Source organism: Magallana gigas, chromosome 3 (assembly GCF_963853765.1).
Source record: "Magallana gigas chromosome 3, xbMagGiga1.1, whole genome shotgun sequence".
NCBI classification, from domain to species: domain Eukaryota; kingdom Metazoa; phylum Mollusca; class Bivalvia; order Ostreida; family Ostreidae; genus Magallana; species Magallana gigas.
The window spans coordinates 1203334-1223072 of record NC_088855.1 but is presented as its reverse complement, the minus strand read 5'-3'; the positions used below and the strand labels follow the sequence as shown (position 1 = coordinate 1223072).

At 32.9% G+C, this 19739-nt stretch overlaps 1 protein-coding gene across 2 annotated transcripts in view; it reads left to right on the top strand.

The window, feature by feature from the left end:
* Positions 1-11572, top strand: part of LOC105327178 (cytochrome P450 4F8) — a 35805-nt gene extending 24233 nt beyond the window's left edge. The window contains exons 1-11 of one of the 2 annotated variants that reach the window (XM_011427494.4): positions 5375-5570; positions 7534-7690; positions 8432-8613; positions 8751-8875; positions 9096-9158; positions 9395-9518; positions 9629-9758; positions 9832-9961; positions 10324-10605; positions 11178-11243; positions 11332-11572. In XM_011427494.4, the coding sequence (XP_011425796.3) occupies positions 5421-5570; positions 7534-7690; positions 8432-8613; positions 8751-8875; positions 9096-9158; positions 9395-9518; positions 9629-9758; positions 9832-9961; positions 10324-10605; positions 11178-11243; positions 11332-11431 (1509 nt within the window). In that variant the 5' untranslated portion in view covers positions 5375-5420 and the 3' untranslated portion in view covers positions 11432-11572. Of the gene's footprint in view, positions 1-5374; positions 5571-7533; positions 7691-8431; positions 8614-8750; positions 8876-9095; positions 9159-9394; positions 9519-9628; positions 9759-9831; positions 9962-10323; positions 10606-11177; positions 11244-11331 lie in introns of those variants that run through there. The other variant, XM_066077985.1, reaches the window with a different exon arrangement.
* The last annotated feature ends 8167 nt before the right edge of the window (positions 11573-19739 follow it).

Genomic DNA, 19739 nt, shown 5'->3' with positions numbered 1-19739 from the left:
CTAAATCCCGACCGGGACTGTTCTTCATAATTGTAGAAAATTGACACAACGGTATATTATGTGAAATAAGACCCCAAGCAATTTTTTTAAAAACTACAACTATCTGGGAAAATCAAAACAACTATATTTAGGTATATAATTGAAATCGTTATGTTTATATATTTTGTGATCAAAGGGAAAATCTATAAGTCGGACGGTATCTGTTATACAAGGTAAGGTGGCATATCTCTGTCCTTGTGTGCAAGTTATTTTTCTATTAATTATGTCGACATGCAAGATAAAGATGTTGACATGCAAGATAGTTATGTCAACATGGAACATAACTATCTTGACAACCAAGAAATCTGCAATCTAATAAGAGTTATAAAAATCTCAAATATCGCCAACATGTGACTTCCAAGGTGCTAGATACGCTACCTATTGATGTCAACATGCAACTTATTTATGTTAACATGCAACTTCTTTATGTCGACATGCAACTTCTTTATGTCGACATACAACTTAGTTATGTTAAGATGCAAGATAAATATGTTGACATGCAACTCATTTATGTTAACATGCAACATCTTGACTTATTAGCTTAAGTTGCATGTCAACATATTTATCTTGCATGTAAACATAACTAAGTTGGATGTCAACATATTCATCTCGCATGTCAAGATACGTAAGTTGCATGTTAACATAAATAAGTTGCATGTCGACATAGATAAATTGCATGCTGACATAAATAAGTAGAATGTCAGCATATTTATCTTGCATGTTAACATAAATAAGTTGCATGTTGACATAAAAATGTAGCATCTAGCATCTTGGATGTCACAGGTAGGCGATATTTGAGATTTTTTGAGATTTTGTATAATTCTTATCTGATTGCAATTTTCTTGCATGTCAACATAGTTATGTTGCATGTTGACATAATTATCTTGCATGTCAACATATTTATCTTGCATGTCGGACATAATTGAAAGAAAAATAAATTGCACACAAGGGGCAGAGATATGCCACCATAACAAGGTTTATGAAAACTCCGAAAACTCTCAAACTGTTGAATTACCGAACAAAGTTAACATTTGTATACCGATAACAAACACAGGCATCTGACGTTAGAATTATTTCTTTTTTACAATAAGATTATTCCAAGTACTATAACAATAAAAAAAAGTTTATCGCGGTAGCCATTTTGATTTTTAGACGGGGTCACGTGACCTCGTCTATTGGTTTACTGTCAGCCGAAGTCTCAAAACGGAAGGCACGCGTAGAACAAATGAATTGAGTCTACGCGTAAGAAAATAGTGCAAAAAGTGTTCATGCATTTCAGTAAATATGTATTATAAAACCACGCATTAAATCTTTTTAAGTCCTCTGTGTATACACAAAATTATATTAAGAAAATAAACAAATAGTTTTATTGAGCAAAATATTCTTGCTCGGGTTCAAATGTGGAATGAGTTACGTAACTGAATGCACCACGCCGTTGACGATTCAGTTGGTGTACGAGCTCATTAATCAATAGAAGAGGTTGACGATGGAATCGAAATTAAAGTTCCCAAACGCAATTTGCCATTTTTGAAAAGTTGTGAATTTTATTTTGACAATCTTTCACCTTAATACTACCAAGCTTCATGCACAAGCCGAAGTTAAAATAATAGATTATACATTTTGGAAGACTTAAATACATCATATAGTATATACAATCTTATTGAATGAAGAACCAAGTTAAATGTTAATGTTCATGTTTTCCGGCTTAGTTGGGTATAGTCCACTAATGCATTTTCCATAAGCGATAATGTTAACGTTATGATTCATAGCTCCGGCCCTAATTTTCGTTCAGCAACGATGGACCTCTTGAATGAAAACTCATCAAATTCTCTCTTTCCTGTTAAAATTTCGTGGTTTGAAGTCAGATTCGTTTTCCGGCAAAATACGTCTGTATTGATAAACTCTGAAAATAAAAGTAAAAGTAGGGAATTTCTCAGTTTTGGAAAGGGTGTACATCAAACAATTTCAATTCTTTTCTTCAAATGATAATTCAATTTTGACACTTGTTTTTTAAATTGCAAATCCTCTTTTCTGGCATGAAATCAAAATCAAAATGGCGACAATGACAAATCTTTTTGTTGTCAAAGTTCTTGGAATCTTATTGTAAAAAAAATATTTCTAATGTCAGGTGCCTGTGTTTGTTATCGGTATACAAATGTTCACTTTGTTCATTTGTTTGTTAATTCAGCAGTTTTAGAGTTTTCGGGGTTTTCATAAAACTTTTATTACAGATACCGTCCGACTTGTGGATTTTCCCTTGGATCACAAAATTGAATAAATCTAATGAGTAAAATTATCTACTTTGATATAGTTGTTTGATTTTCCCGGTTAGTAGTAATTTTCAAAATTTTTCTTTGGGGTCTTATTTTACATAATATACCGTTGTGTCAATTTTCTACAATTATGAAGAACAGTCCCGGTCGGGATTTAGCAAAATTATGACAACAGGCAATTGCAAAAATCCGAACTTTAGCATACTACATGTAGATTGAAACAACTAATTCAAATTCATAATTTTTGGAACATAATGGAGGAAAACGTGAACAATTACAAATTCAAACTTTCAAGACCCCGCCTTTCAGTACTCTCAGTACTTTGATTTACCCAGAGAGACTGTGGCCGATCGCGGTCTTTTTATTGTACTGCCTTTCATGTGATTTGGAATAAGAGTTTAACAACACAGTCATAGATGGATCTCCTCTCGTGATAATATTGCCTGTAGTAGCTGTCGTGGTCAATAAAGCTGATGTTTAATCTGCGTTGGTAAATTCTTATACCAAAATTAAAACATATAGAAGGCAGTGAGTTCCTTTACTTATGTACATGTTTACATAAAATACCTCTCAAGTTAAGGTTTTTTAATGTTAAGATTTCCTGAGCGGGTGTTTAGTTCAGTTTTAAAAGTTCAGAATCAACTCTAAAATACCAAGTTTTACAACATACATGTATAATACAAGGCACAAAGTAATATAAAATTCATTCTAGATTCTAACAACAAAGTCTTTTATACATTCAACTCAACCAGTTTTTTTTAAAATCCTAAGCTCTACAATTGATAGTTAATGTCAAGTTTCAGAAATAATTAATAAAAGTGATAAATTAGAGTGTATCCACAACTCCCTAAAGAGCTCCCATTAAAACATGCGCGCGCATCAGGAAGCCAGGTTTTATCAGGCGGCCGCCAAATAATTATGTGGCGGACGCCAGAAAATTATATGGCGGCCACCAGAAAATTATGTGGCGGCCGCCAGATAATAAGTGGGGTCCGCCAAATAATTATCTGGCGGCCGCCAGATAAAATATTTTTCCTACGTGGCACCAATGGGCTTCCGTACTTTTCCATAGAATAAATATATAAGTATAAATCTATGCAAATGTTATCTATGCAAAGTCAAATCAACAAAATCTCAATTATCTCAGGAAGCTTTTTTTAAACACATTTTGTACCCGCGAGATCTTAGAAACAGTAAGTGATCAAGACACGAAACTTTAATGGATGATAGACATTTGATTGAAAATGTGTTTAACCGGTTTCATTTTGTCTTCCGTCACTTCCGGTCCACATCAAACAAATCGAGCTGTTCATCAGTTTAACTGGGTTTTTTTTTTTTATATTTTGAGTAAGTTGAATAAACAAAAATGTACAAAAGGCGAGTATACAAAAAATATTTAATACAATTTACATTGAGTACTTCCGTTTGTCCTTTTCCTTTCCCCAGACAAAAAACCTTATTTCGACAAGATCTCAAAAACAGTAACGACTAGAACAGCTAAACTTTGTGGGATGATAGATCTATGTATGTACATGTGTTTACATTATTTTGTTTTATTCGGCGTAACTTCCGGTCGTCACAGGAAGTACACCCAATTTTGATATTTAAAAAGTATTTTGGTTATATAGCATGGAAGTAACATTCTAGCTATAGAAATTCAAAAGGTCATTAACACATGGTAAAAAAACCCAAAAAGTTCTACTTCCGGTGAGACATCTCAAATATCTCAGGTAGCCTTCTTTTTTAAAACAAAGTACCCACAAGATCTCATAAACTGTGAGAGATCAAGAAACAAGATTTATATTGATAATGGACATGTGATTGAACATGTTTTTGACGAGTTTCATTTGGTCTTACGTCACTTCCGGCTCTCACTTGGAGCGTTCAAGCAGAATACTTTTTTTTAACATTTTACTCAGTGTGATGAACAGTAACGTACCGAAGGTAAACGTACTAAACTGTCTACTTTTAAATTTCTTTAATTACATCCGGTTGTCCGTTTCCGGTCCTGAGACAAAATCCTTTTATCAACGAGATATTATAAGAACAAAAACTTGAACATCCAATCTTTGAGGAAAGACAAAACAATGTATGAAGATATGTTTACTATATTCTAAATGATCCGGCGTAACTTCCGGTCGTCACGGAAAGTACTAAAAAATTGACATTTAGTCTTTTTGTTTTGTTTAACTATACAAATAATTTCTAAGAATTTTTTTTACAGTTTATATTGTATCAATTTAAAAAAAAAAAGAGAAATGGATTTTTATTTGCAGATTGCTACATGAGGAACGGAAGACCTTTTTGTTGCTATAGCAACAAGAGTCTAGTTTTATGTTATTATTATATACAATGCTTTTGAAATGCATTTCTAATGATCCAATAAAATTTTAGAGTCGATCGTAGAGTTATAAGCAAGATACAGGGCTCACTATTCTTTGTCATGTAAACAAGGCTCGTGCCATGTTTTTGTTTACATAGGTTCAATATACCAGTAAAAAATCTTTTTCCAGCTTATTTGTCGATCTTTTTATTTATTTTAAGCATAGATAAACAGTTTCTAACGTTTAAAACATTCGTTTTAGGTTTAAAACTGAAATTTTTATTTCAACGTTCAAAATGAATACAAACGCTTTGTTTACATAGCGAAGAATTTCAAGCTATGTTACTCGCTTATAACTCAACAAATGACAATCAAATTTTGGTTGCCTAATAAAAATGCCTTTATGATTCATTGTAAATATTAAAATAAGAAAAACAATTTTTGACTAAAACCGTGACCATGCCCCTTTAAGATTGTTTTAGGGTGTTTTTTTTAAACTTTGTACCTGAAGCTGTTTGGTGCAGGCATCTGGTTATTTTTCTCCGATATGAACAAAATATAGATAATGTTTTTTACATATTGACATTAAAATGTAGTGATTCGGAGTTTATAACACTTAGTTTGCTCTAAAAGTCAAACGATTTTAGCCTGTAACTTTTTATGGGATAACATTCCACAAAACACACATACGCACTGTACCATGAAGAACCTGCCAAGCAGAGTGTAGTTTGATATTTATTGAAGACATTTTTGAACCGAGGTCAAATGTAAACTGGGTCTCCAACATGGCAGGGATGCTTGTTGCTTCGATTGTAGCCATAATAGTTGTTGCCTTTACACATTTAATTGTCAAGATTATTAAAGTTAAGTACACTTTCTGGGGATTTCCGGAGTCTATTTACGACAAACACTGGCTGCTGGGACACCTACCACATGTAAGTGTGTTTCATGGTGACAGCCATTAATGGTGTTTACATCTACAGGCGGGTTATTACGCAAGTCATATCTCTTACACAATGTCGGAACATTATTTTCAGATTATTTATGAGAAGAATTGTTAGTGCCGCTTTTATGTTTAGCTTCACAGTACTGTGATGAACCGAGGAACAATGTACAATATAATTGTCCAAAATAATTACAATAGGCTTGTTTAGCACAGTCGTACCTATTTACACGATTACATCACTTCGCAGTTTTTGACGCACGGTTTGTCGGCCATTGTTGTCAAGATCATGGGAGCTTAGTCAAAGCATTCCTGGACAGCGTTCTAGGAGCTTTATGTTTTTAAATATATATATTTACCCACCCACCATTTACGCCAGTTGCACAAAAAATGTTCGTTTCCTCTTTTTTTTTAAAGAATTAATACTAATAGTCTTATAAAAATTCTATACATAATAACATCTATTTTTAACAGCCATTATGGAACAATATAAGACCTGCATGCCTATTGCAATTGACAACTAAATTATATCTCTGTGATCATATCAGACCATTTGAGGTTTTTAAAAAGATAATTATACTAAATTCTAGATCTACAAATATAGAAAATTTCACAAATTTCAATTTCTCTTTACATTATCTGAAATATATAGAAGATCGAGTCTGAATTTTGTACACTTTAACATTTACACTGCATCGGTAAATGATTTTGTCTGAGATTTCTCATCTCCTTAACGTTTAATATCTGATCCGACCACAACTTTACAAAAAAAATAAACTAAGGGTAAAAGATAATTCTGGTGCAAAATTGATTTTGCATCTAAAATCAATTTTTTTTTTAAATAATTAGTTCACATTAGATGAATAAAAAGTGGCATTGTTGTTATTGTTTAAAAATAGCTAATCAAGTTGATAAATCTACAATAATATTGTATAACATAAACCTGAATTATTTTTCTATGCCAGTGTTTTACCAAAAATAGTACTTGTTTGATTTTAAATTTGATTACGTTTTCTATACCAAATTGCACAGTTGTAAGAAAGAAGGAAACATTATCTTTCAATTCACTAACATTTAATTAATTGAACTTTAAGTCAAATATACTTTTAAAATTTAGATTAAAAACCTGGCTCCCTACATAATGAAAAAAATGAGACATTTCACTCTATATATATCTAAAAATTTGCATCTTGACACTGGCAGTTTCATTCAAAAATATTCAACTTAAGTGCTGTGAGGTAATAATTATAGATTTGGGTTGAAAAGGTTTAACTTTAATTTATATATGATCTGTATTGTTCATATGACGACCACCGAGATATACAGTAGACTTGAATTATAATCTATATCAGTCGAGATACTTGTGGTCGGACCGTCGTAACAGGATATCAATGCTGTACATTTGGACAATTTTCAGTAAAATACACATATCTGTGACAAAAATTCAATTGAAATCGATGAAATACAAAATATCCAACATATCTTCCATGAAATATTTCATTAATTCACATGTACAGGAGCTAACAGAGATTTATAAAAGTAAATGTTGAAATCTTTTCTTCTTTCGGAAAGTATTCGGAATACCTCGCATAATTGTTTAAAGTTATCATCCGATTAACTTTTATATACTTTTCCATGCAAAATCCCCGTAGACGTTTTAATCTTAACGTGTATTGAAACCCGACAAGCTATCAGGAATGTTTCAAACAAGAGATATAGGGATTGTTTCATACTATTGAGTGAACATCGTTTGAACTCTGAGGTATTTATATAAATCGAATAATTTAAGAAGAAAAAATGCGCCGCTGATATCTTTACACAGAGTAAAGTGGAATTATTTGAAAATGATAAGCTGTCAAGTTCAACTATATAACAAAATGTTTCGATAAAAATCAAATTAAAAAATATCACACGAACTTTTTATTTTTAAGTAAATGTTTGATGACGTGTTTCAGTACAAGGTACAAGGCTACCTCGGTAAGCATTACATGGATAAATTGGTGGAATGGACAGAGAAATACCCGAAAATGTTTCTGACATGGATAGGACCTGCAACTGTAAGGGTAATCCTGAATCATCCCGATAGTGTCAAACAAATACTGAGAACGGCAGGTAATGAGAGGGAGAAAGAGAGAGCGAGAGAGGCGCATGAAACAGAATGCTGATGTAAATTACTATACAGCATTTCAAAATGCATTCATTGTGATTATTTTTAATTTTATAAGCTAAATGTATAATTGCAGAATTTTTGTATAGTACTTTTAAAACAACATAACATACATGACGTTTAGTTACCTCTAAATGCAGTGGCGTTTCATATATCCTGACGCCAAGTGTCTGGACGCTTCGCTTTGCGGTTGATTTCATAAGGGAAGATATTTTTATACGTATTTTTTGGTCTCATTTATACGGTTTTTTGCGTTGCGAGTCTGGACGGTCTGTGATTATAACAAAACGCTGTTTAACTAAAAACCTTGCTTCATTCAACCGTACAGATAGGACTATGTGCAGTATTATGCATTTTCGCCCCCAAAAGTAAACTTTTATAAAGATCATTTACAATAAAATGGAAGATTGTCGGAATCGTATTCAAAATCAGTGTGTAAAAGGTAATTACCACAGTGCCGTTATAATATAGAAATGACGTCATGAAGATTGTCTTATTTTGATAAATTGATGTTTATCAAAATATAAGTGTTTTCCAATGGTTTTTCAACTGGGAAACATCGAACGCAGGCTTACTCGAGTACCATTTTGTAATATAACGTGTATATCTATATGAACAAAAACATATGTTAAAATCGTACTCGAGCAGACCTGAAACACAAAGCAGAGTAACCGACTTTTTTACAGACCCAAAACCGGTTGGATACGGACAGATTTACCGCCATGCTATACCATGGTTAGGGGAAGGGCTTTTAATTGCTGGGGGCCTCAAATGGAAGCGCTCCAGACATTTACTTTCTCCCGCTTTTCATTTTGACATCCTGAAACCTTACGTGAAAGTCTACAAAAGTTGTACCGATCATCTAGTGGTATGTTATTTAATACGGTTTATAATCCATGAAAGCAAAAAATTTTATCCAACTATTTTGCCACAAAAAATCTTTTACTATGGTAATTTTAGATTTTAATATTGTTTTAAATCTTGAATGGTTTTGAATTCTTCTAGCAAAACATCCAAACGTTTGCGGACAAGAAGGAGAGTGTCGAGGTGTTTGGATTGGTCAGTGCCTGTACACTGGACATCATTCTACAGTGTGCTTTCTCTCATCAGGCAGACTGCCAGAATCTAGGGTTAGGAATATTTCAAAAAGAGTTTTAAGAACAAAGGAGTAAAATGTCCTATTTGTTGTTCTCTGACAATACATGTATAGCGAATCTATCAATTGGCAATGGAAGATATTTTAAGATAGGATTTATCTAGATTATGACGAATGTTTCAAATTATGCTGATTAAAAGGCATAGATTAAGTAAGCATTACAAAATATCAATAATGTATCATCATTGCTGTAGTGCAGACAATCAGTACAGTAAAACAGTGTACAGCCTGACCGTAGAATGGATGCGAAGGAATGCGTAAGATCAAAATTCCTGTTTATTTACATCTTCGCTAGCCAAGGGTTTACGATCCACTCTGCTCCTCCCTTGGCTAGCGAAGATGGTTTATTCATTGAATTGTGCATTTATTCAATAGGTAAAGAAAAGCAAGATGCTAATCAGTCAACAGCATTGACTTTTACAAGCGTAAATTTAAATTGTCGGTAAACTGTTAATTGACTTACCAAATTATTTCTGTTTTCTTCCACGTGTAGAAGTCCCTGGCTGTATCCAGACTTTATCTATTTTAAGTCAGAAAAAGGAAAACAATACAAATGTGATTGTGATTATGTTCACAAAATAGCAGAGGATGTCATAAGCCAAAGAAAAGCCCATCTAGTTTGTTTGTTGTTTCTATCATGATATAATAAAGAGCTAATTTCAAAGTAATTTAATTTCAAGTTTATCATTGTTTCAGTATGCGAATGTTTTCGTGATTTTTTAAAAAGAAAAATGAGGACATATCTGATGGGAAATACCTGGACTTCCTAGACATTATTTTGACAGCAACAGATGAGGACGGGCAAGGAATGTCTATGGAGGATATTCGCAGTGAGGTGGACACCTTTCTGTTTGCAGGTTAGTACGAGATGGTTGTTCTTATGAATAACTAATTTTCGTGATGTATTCAACATTTTTTTGGCAAAAATAGGTCATGATACTACATCAAGTGCCATCTCGTGGATTTTGTACTCATTGGCTGAACACCCTGAACATCAGATGAAATGTCAGGAGGAAATCGACAGAGTGGTCAGTGAAACAGAGTCTGGAGAGTTTGAATGGTATGGTCAATAAGAAAAGGGTAGAAAAGTCAAGGACGATATTAACACATATTTAATTGAACACTTTGATATTATGATATTACATGTAACACGGAATTTTGTGTTCAAAAAACCATTCTAAAAGGTTGTTTAGACTTTTTGATAAAAAATTCGTAGTTTTCATAATTATAAATGAATGAAACATTAATTCGCGTGAGTAAGTAACGAGCGTCATGCATCATCAATATCATGTCACTATTCAAGCTTTAGACACAGAATGATTTACGACGAAAAAAAGAGGAGGCTAAAAAAATGAAATGGATTTCCATTTTGCCTTTAAAACTGACCCTAATTGCTCAAACATTTTATTATTTTAAATAAAGGAACGACCTTGGGAGATTGGAGTATCTCACACAATGTATCAAAGAAGGAATGCGTCTCCACTCACCTGTACCTTCCATTTTGAGAGAGAACCAAGCTCCCATCACTATAGATAACCACGTGATACCAGCCGGAAGCTGTGTTGCGATTTCTATTTATTGTCTCCATCACAATCCAGCTGTGTGGGGACAGAACCATATGGATTTCAGACCCGAAAGATTCACCAAGGAAAATATCCGAAAGATGGACCCTTTTGCATATTGTCCATTCTCTGCAGGACCAAGGTAAAAGATCTTTAGATAATCCTTAAAAACAGACATCCTCTATATAAACATGCAATATCTAATCATCTAATACAGCTACAATCGTACTTAGTACATAAAATTATAGCGAAACCTCAAATTCTGTGAAGTTTTTTTAAGTCTCAAAATTAAGTCAAAATTATTAACAAATCATTGTTTAAAAAGAGTAAAAAAGCTCTGCATCATATATATATTATGTATAACGAATTGCAATACATAATATCTTTGTCTTATTTTTTATGTTTAACGAATTGTTTAAAAGATTTAAAATGAAAAAAAAATACCGTTTTACTGGGTTGTTTGAAATAATATACACTTTCATAAATCCTTTGATCCATGAATGTACAATTTAAAAAATATCATGCAAAGAGCACTTTTATATTTAATATTTTAACGAGGACAACTTGTATTCATGTGGAAGGAAATTACTTACAAGTTTGATGTGCTTATGAATACGAACTCAATTTACTGAAATAACAAAAAAAAGGAATGGAAACACAGATCTTTATCCCTTGGAAGTTCTGTATTCATATATTTGTTTAATGTTAATATAGAAATTGCATCGGGCAGCAGTTTGCAATGGCGGAGGAAAAAATCGTGCTATCAACCCTTTTACAAAGGTAACGGTTTAGTCTGTTAAGGTATATGAAAGTTCAGTTCCTTTGTATGTCTGTTCAGATTAATCGCACTTTTTGGTTTTTTTTAAAGATTCAACTTTTCTGTGGACAAAAGCCACCAAATCGAAATAATGCAGGCGGCGGTCATGAAAACAAAGACTGGTATTAAGCTGTTCGCTTCTCCCAGATAAAAGACTCAACGAGATCATAAATGTTTCTCTGTCAAGGAATATATTTTCTGCTGTCAGCTAGTTTGAGGACCTTATATTAAGTGGGTTCGGAACATTTTCATTTTGTGACATACTTCTTATCGAAATAAACAATAAAATCAAGTATGATTTTATAGATATATTTTTTTCATAATAGTTACCTGACAGTGTGGCGCAACAAGTTAGAGCATTAATTAAGAATCCCGCAAAACATTTTATAATTTTCACAATTCGAAAAAAAAAAATGGTTGAGCTATTTCCTGGTCAAACATCGCAGAATTTGAAAATTATATACTGGAGAAATTATTTTAATTATTGTATAATGTCTATAATTTAAAACAGTTTTATCTACATCATTATCATCAGGTGTTCCACACCTCCTTACTATGAGCATTTGTTTTGTGTAGTTATTACACACATATAGTTTTGGTTGCTTGAATACGTGAAAATATATTGAACTGAGGTTATCTGATTATCTCAGAATAAACTATTTACATTAAAAATCATGGAATACCATGAGTTTTAGATAAAATGATGAAGAAAAGTAAGAAAATAATAAACAGTTTATTAACAATATTTAATTTCTACGTTTTCTATTATCTCAACATGAATGATTAAAATCAGTATAACTACGACAGACATATGTAAGGGACCATCTCCTAATTTTACGTGATAATTCAAAAACAATGGTGAGTTTGTTTATAAAAAGTATACAAGAAGTATTAATACACCATTGTTTGGGGGTGTGCTGGGGTAGATTACATGAAATTTTTCTTGTAAAACATCAATAAAAGCATATTTATAAATATTATTCTTTTTTACTTTTCATTTACAAACTACACTTGTATATTATGATCAAAGTCAAAGGTACACTAAATAACGAATAAATTTAATTCAAAGCAAGTTCGGCCGCTCCAAATGTGCTCAATCTAATTAAAACTAGATAAAGCATATTTGTTTAATATGTTAAAATTATCCCGAACTTGGTACTAAGGAAATGACGTTCTACCCTCCCCGAACTAGAAAAATCAGGGATATCCACAAACATTGACCCCCATGAATAAAAATGATTCCAAAGTAGATCGTTTTGAAGCGGATCGAATATCTAATTTAAATTAGATTGCAATATGTTGTGCATGCGTCAATTCTTTACGTACGATTCTCTTGGTCCATGACCTAGAATAATGAAATAGTTGTAGTCTTAATGTAGACAGTCATAAATCATAAATCATTTATTTCCTTTTTTGTGATAGGCATCGGCCGATCACATTTGTTTCCATATGAGGCACCCAGCATTTTTAGCTATTTGCGCACGCATTGCGCCTTACACTACTTTATTCATTATGCAGTGACAGCTTCATGTAAAATTTTGATTGCATGTTGTAATGACAAAAAGCATGATAGTCTATACATGCGTTTGAGTATCAACCGGAAGTACAATTTGCATTTGATTTTACAATTAGGAGTAAAGCCTATTCATCAAATACTATCTGAAATCGACAAAACGTGGGGATAAATAGTACTTATCATGTTTATTCATTAAAACATGTGCGGAATGTTTTGCATTATATTTAGAGAGCTGGTCAATGGTGTATTGCATGCCGATGATTCCTTCAAAAGGAATATATACTTGTTTCCGGTTACCGCCATATTAATTGTAAATTTACAAAGTTCTGTTCATCGCTACACACCAACTATTTAAGGCCGATAGCAATATTCATGCTTCACCACATTCAAATATTTCATTTGCTCTGGACGGAGAGATATGAATAAACGCTCTTTGAACAAAAATATTATGACAACCATTGCACTTGTAGGGGATATCCAATGACAGACATAACATACTGAAATTTAGGTACACATATTTAAAAAAAATCATTGATCATAGTAGAACGTTCACTTTTGTTGTATTGTTATGATATCGCACATGCGCAAACCAAGCACATTAGCAGATCGCGAAATAACAGCATGTTTAGAAAAGGAGTGATTTATTTTATAAATTTAAGTTATATAAGCGATGTTTCTTTGTTTATTCATTCTTGAATTTGCCATCAATCATCTTCTGTGTTGGATGTGGTGAGGCCGTGGTCTACTTAAAATATTGAATGCATATTTTTTTGAATGTCGTCGGTCCTATAATACACCAAGCGGTGTAGACAAGTTGAGTACCGCGCGTTATCTCGAGATAACTCCATTCACACGCCATCATTTTTCACTCGGAAAAGTCAACAACAAACAAAAACAAATTTCTGATGGAGATTCATTATAGGATATGTGGACGTTTTTTCTCCATTCCGAATTCAGCCATTGTAGGCATACTATTTTTAATTCGTGTATTATAAGTTAGAAGGTGTGTTTTACAGGAGACATCATTGAAATGATTCGTTCTTTTGAATGAACATCGTTTTAACTCTGAAATAATTATGTATAAATATCGAAAATTAAGCAAAATGTAAATTGAGAACATCTTAGGACATAGTGTAGGCACACATAACAGTGCAAATTGAAATAAAGCTCTTATAAGAGACAAGCTAGCTTTATTTAGCGCAAAAAGCCACAATTTAGTGAGCGCTGTAACACATAATTTACTGAATCAACTAGAAACCACTTTGTAAATATTTGAAGAACCCAAAAACAAACAGCACAAAATAAAAATAATTAGCTTGTCAGCAAATACAATCTTCCACTGGGTCGCATGCTGACTGGCGTTTTCATACTAAGACCATATAATTAATCACCTAATTGTCTACAATCGCAACTTCTCGAGCCTTTCCGGCAAGCTCAGAAAAACACCTCGAATCTATTACCTTTGGGTCCATAACAACCCCTCTTTTCATAAAACTTAATATAAATACAACACATTTTACGATCTGTTGAGATGTGAGCTATACTCCATTAAAATAAAATATATACCCTAAAATAGAACACAGAAGCCACATACAAGGCTGTCTAGCCGATAGTTATTTTACTGCGACTCCATTATGTATAAAATTCTAACATCCGGCGATGCATAATTAATGCATTCGAGGTGTATTTCCGAGCTTGCCGGAAAGGCCCGAGATTGAATTGTCTACGGATTATTCCGTCAAAGGGCACACGGCGAGTGAAACCGGTCAGCAGAGGATGCTCACTTCTTCTAGGCACCTGATCCTACCTCTATCTTTTTATAGGTCCGTGTTGCTCTGCTTCGAATTTGTATTTCGTTTTATGATTTTTGAGATAGTCGACAGTTTGTTATTGTCATTTCTCATAAATTTTAAAGATATTTATCTTTTTTGTGTTAACAAGAGTGTAGGAAATGTGCCTTATCCACTTGAGTAATATAGTAAACTTAATAACTTAGCAAGGTTTTGGAATATTTTTCAAACCCCTCATTAAGGTCTTCCGTTTCCAACGGAAGACCTTTCTATTATTGTGCGGGAAAAAAATTAAGATTATTCTTATTTTTCTTTTTTTTTTTTTGTTTCCTAGACGCGAACTTTGAGGCTTCATATCTTGCTCATTTCTGAACGGTTTTTGCTCAAATTTTCAGGGCTAATGTACTTTACGAAACACTATCTTAAGCAATTCATAAAATGTAGAATTCCCTTTCCGTTAAAGAGTTATTCCCCTTTTAAATCTTTTTAGGGCCTTTTGTTTCCAGACAAAGGCTCCGAGACTATGATAGCAGGGAATGGGAATCTAACGAATTTGAATAACAGAGACATTGTAGTTGTGCACATCTGTTTTTGTTTTTAGATTACGTTTTTTATTTAGGAAAAGGTAGGGGGTCAAAAAACAGGATTTAAAAAAGTGCAAAAATTTAGACATGTTTTCCTTTATATCTTTTAAACGAAAAACATTTTGTTAAGACATGTAGAATAAAAGTTGTGCAAAATATCAAGGGCTTTTATTTGACACCAATAAAAAGGGGCTGGCCCCTTAAATTAAGGGCCAATGGCCCCTAAAAAATTTTGCTTAATAACTCAAAAACGGTTAGGATTTTGATATGGATGTCGCTGTAAAAGTTGTTTGTTGGGATCTCATGAAGGTCGTTTCAATGTTATTTTGTAAGTGATTTGTGTAGTATGAGTGTAAAAAGCTTTACATGTTAGCATGTACCTGTTTTTATTTGACAAGTTAACGAAAGACTTTGTGCGTATAACTGGCATGAAGTTACCGCAGAAAGTATGCTGGTTTATACAGGAGGCATTAATTCATAAGAATTTTTTTTTTTTTTTAGAATACATGCTCTTTTTTTAGGAGTTTAAGTCATTGTTGTTAAGTTGTTATAGTGCACAATCCTTAAAAACGCGAATTGGAAAACAAAACATTCTTTTCTTTTCTAGTAAACACAAAATATGGAATGAAAAAATATATGCATTACCTTTTTGTTATAAACACCATGCATTCAAAATCTACCTTGAGTCAGAGCTGTGTGTGTATCATTACGTAAGCTCTCCCTCGCCCGCGGCCGAGAAAATCGGTCACCGTGGTCGCGGCTGGACTACCTAGCGGTCAGTGGTTATCTAATACACGAGAGTTGCGTTTCTCATGTACGAGTTTATTTTGCCGCGAACTCAAAAATTGTTTTAGCTTTGATTACAACATAATTTTTTTTGGATTAAACGATTGGGTGTCAATTAAGAAATCGTTCAGTTAAGTAATAAAAGCAATGTCAATCTCAATCTAAAGCAATAATAAACATCGATCAATTGTGGGTTTTTAGTTTAAAATAAAGAACTTCTATTTGATAGAGTAAGGTCATTATACTGCAAACTTTTCAAATCTTCCTGGGTTCTGAGCTGTGCGTGTCTGTGCGTTGTACCTTTACGTAATCTATCCTTCGCCCACGGCCGAGGAGATCAGCCACGGCTGCACTACCTAGCGGTAAGCGGTTATTTAATACACAAGATTTGCACACCGCGACGTTCACTTGCATCCATATGAACGTATTTGAGGTAATATAGCCGTAAATACAAGAACTGTTTTAATTTTATGTTATAAAAGTTTGTCCATCTTGTATTTTTTTAGTTAAACATTTGAGTGTAAATGAATATTTACGAACGATATTTCTCCAAATCGGAAACATCGTCAGACATAAATTAATGGTTGGTTTGTTTATCTAAAATATCTTAAAAACTGTACAATTGTTGTTTAAAATCAACACCCCCCCCCCCCCCCAAAAAAAAATTAAACCATCTCTCGCACATGGCTGAGGAGATCCGGCGCGAGTGGACAAGTTATCCGCGGTCGGTTCGTGTTCATCTACATGTACCTTATCACGCGTTCATGTTTCATATTTTGCACGGACACGACTATATTTTATTATATTTTCAACTATTATATTGGTTTAAGATGAAAAGGTAATTTTTTTTACTTGTACAGTTGATTACGCATTGATTTATACAATAGCGTACAAGGTAGTTTAAAAATCAAATCAAATTATAATCAAAGTTCCATGTTACATGTTTGCGGTAGGTGCTAGCACGATAAAAGAATGTCCTGAATTGAGGCATTCGATGATTATTTTAAAGAATATTCACATGAGTTTTAAACAACCTTAGATTAGATTCTATCGGTCACATATTGATCACTTCTGTAGTTTTTCTACATGGTCGTCCGTTTCATTGTGGAAGCGAACTCATTGCTGCGCCCCCCCCCCCCTCCTCCCGCCCCGCTGACAGGTGCTCGCACTGGATTTTTTTTTAATTGGTGAAAAGATATCCAGATCTGTCGAAAATCATTTTTGGTGACTTCTTCTTACACATGTATGTGTAAAATTTTGTTTCAATTTCCCACCTGTTTGTTTATTCGGTCAGTCTCTGTCAATTCAATCGCCTCGTGCGACCGAGAATCTTGTGTCGCTTCAGCGCCCACAGCTCAGAACATATATAGCCCAAGATCATCAATTGTTATGTAATTGAGTAACAGTTGGAAGGGTGCTTTTACTACATAAAACAATAAAATCATCCAGAAAAAAGTTACCGGAACTCAATAGTCAATACCTAAAATAAAATGCGTATGATTACAAACTGTAATCGGTTTTTCAGCGTTCGGCTGGATTTGATTTTTCTTCTAACATAAGTACTTTTATTAGTTTCAGAGAATACGATGTAAAAATACAAACAGTAAATAAACCTCATATTATTTACATCGATAATGTTGAAAAATATTTAAAATTAAATTAGTCTCCATCGTTAGAAAAAAATGTTATACTAACAACCAATAATTTTTTTCCTATGTCGTATCATTCGCGTAAATAAATTTGTTCTGTACATATTCATGTACCTCAGAGAAAATTAAAATGATTAAACAAAATAGAAATTTGTAATTACTATTTCGGATTTTTTTTTTCAAGTTATTTAACCTTGTATTGAAAAGAACAAGATGTAAAAATGGTTTAATTTTTTACTCAATATTCGTATATATTACCGGCGCTCCGTATAACGGCGTGTAGTGTATAGATTATTATAATCTATTTGAATTAAGTACCATGGGTATAGATTCCAATGATAATGACATGTAAATGCACGACTGTGTACATTGTAGGAAAATCCCTGTGTGTTAATTTCTTGTTTTCTGTTAACAGTGGTTTAAATAATTAAAATAATTACTTGTAAAAATAGCTATAAACTGGATTACAAAGAACAGTATATTTTCTTTCTATGTTTACATTTAATTTCGTTCAAATAATTAATAAATATTCTATCATTTAATTTGTGTGCTTCATCATATACTGATTCCGATTACCTTGAGGTCATTAAAGAGACAGTACAGCTGAAAACACATATGTGAATAACTTCAGATTTACCTATTGTATCGTTAGGGAATAAGAAATAACGTTTATTATAATAGTTGAAATACATGAAAATCCCTTTCACATATTTAATAAACGTAATTATGACCTTCCGGAAATTCAAGGGCCGAACAAACCGGAATAATCTTATATCATTTATTTGTACCACGTGAAATTTGATTGACAGAAATTGACACGTGCTGAAAACTACAAGATCTTCGTCCCACTACAGTCATCATGGAAAACGAGGTTTAAGCGATTCTCTAAATGAAACACATCCTTACTTACTCGATAATTTATAAATGGTTTACCAATTTAGGTTCATTTTAAAATGAATAGACATACATGTAAATATGTCAATTAACCCCTCAAGGGGCCTCATTTATAAAAATAGATTTAGGTTGTAGCAACTCCTATGATAAACACGAAAAATACATGTACATGCTTACAAGATAATAAATGTGGTTGTTTAAAAAACTTTGAACAGTTATTACCTATGAGAAGTAGAAAAAAAACATATTTTTATCAACAAACCTGTCCAGAAGATTCTTCGCGAGCCCTGCATGTGTTTTGTTTACAGTAAATACGCATGCGTAATAGTATAGAAGGCTGAACCCCGAACACGTTGCGATGTATTTATGTGATAGGTTATACATAATTATTAATTTTAATGAAATAATTAGATTTATTGCACCGAGAACTTTGTAATTTTCTAAAAGTTTATACATTCATGAGTAGTACAAAAATACCGAACCCGATCGGAAAATTTGCTCAAGTCGGTTTTTCGATAAGATGCGCCGTACTGTCTCTTTAATTTTCCATTGGCTATTGACAAAAAAAGAGACGCTTGACCATCCAATGAAAACAAATACACAGAGTTTGATTGACAGGTTCAGCCAGGTGCAGGTCTCACCCGATGTCAGAGGTTATGTGTGCTGCTTTTACACAGCCGAATGATCTCAGTAAGAGTTATCGATGTAAATTAATTTTAAAAAAATACATGCTTATCAAAACGATCGTGTAAGTTAAAGTTGATTTACGTTTGTTCCAATAGAAATCATGTTTTGCTTACTGTATTTAATATTTTTTATGTATAGCGAATTTTAATATTGTACCAGTACAAACATCGTATAAAAACGTTATATATACATATAGTCTGTAACTAGTCGTATTTCAATACATATACATTTCTTTTGTTTGTTAAAAATTAATTCAATTTTGTAAAAAGATAAGTATATCATTTCTTATATATTTTTTTAAATAAAAATACCTACAAAAGAGTTTTGCCAATCACAAACAGTTTAAAGTAATGCAAAACACGGGCGCCATTTTGAAACAATTAAATTGTCAGAGAGTTCCGAATGAAATCTGATGAACGTTTCACACGGTTCTTGCACGCTTTGCTCGAAACGATTTTCACGATTTGCCCGAAACCCTGCACGCTTTGCCCGAAACGCTAAACGGTTTACATGAAGTGCTTCACGATTCACACGAAACGCTAAACGGTTTACT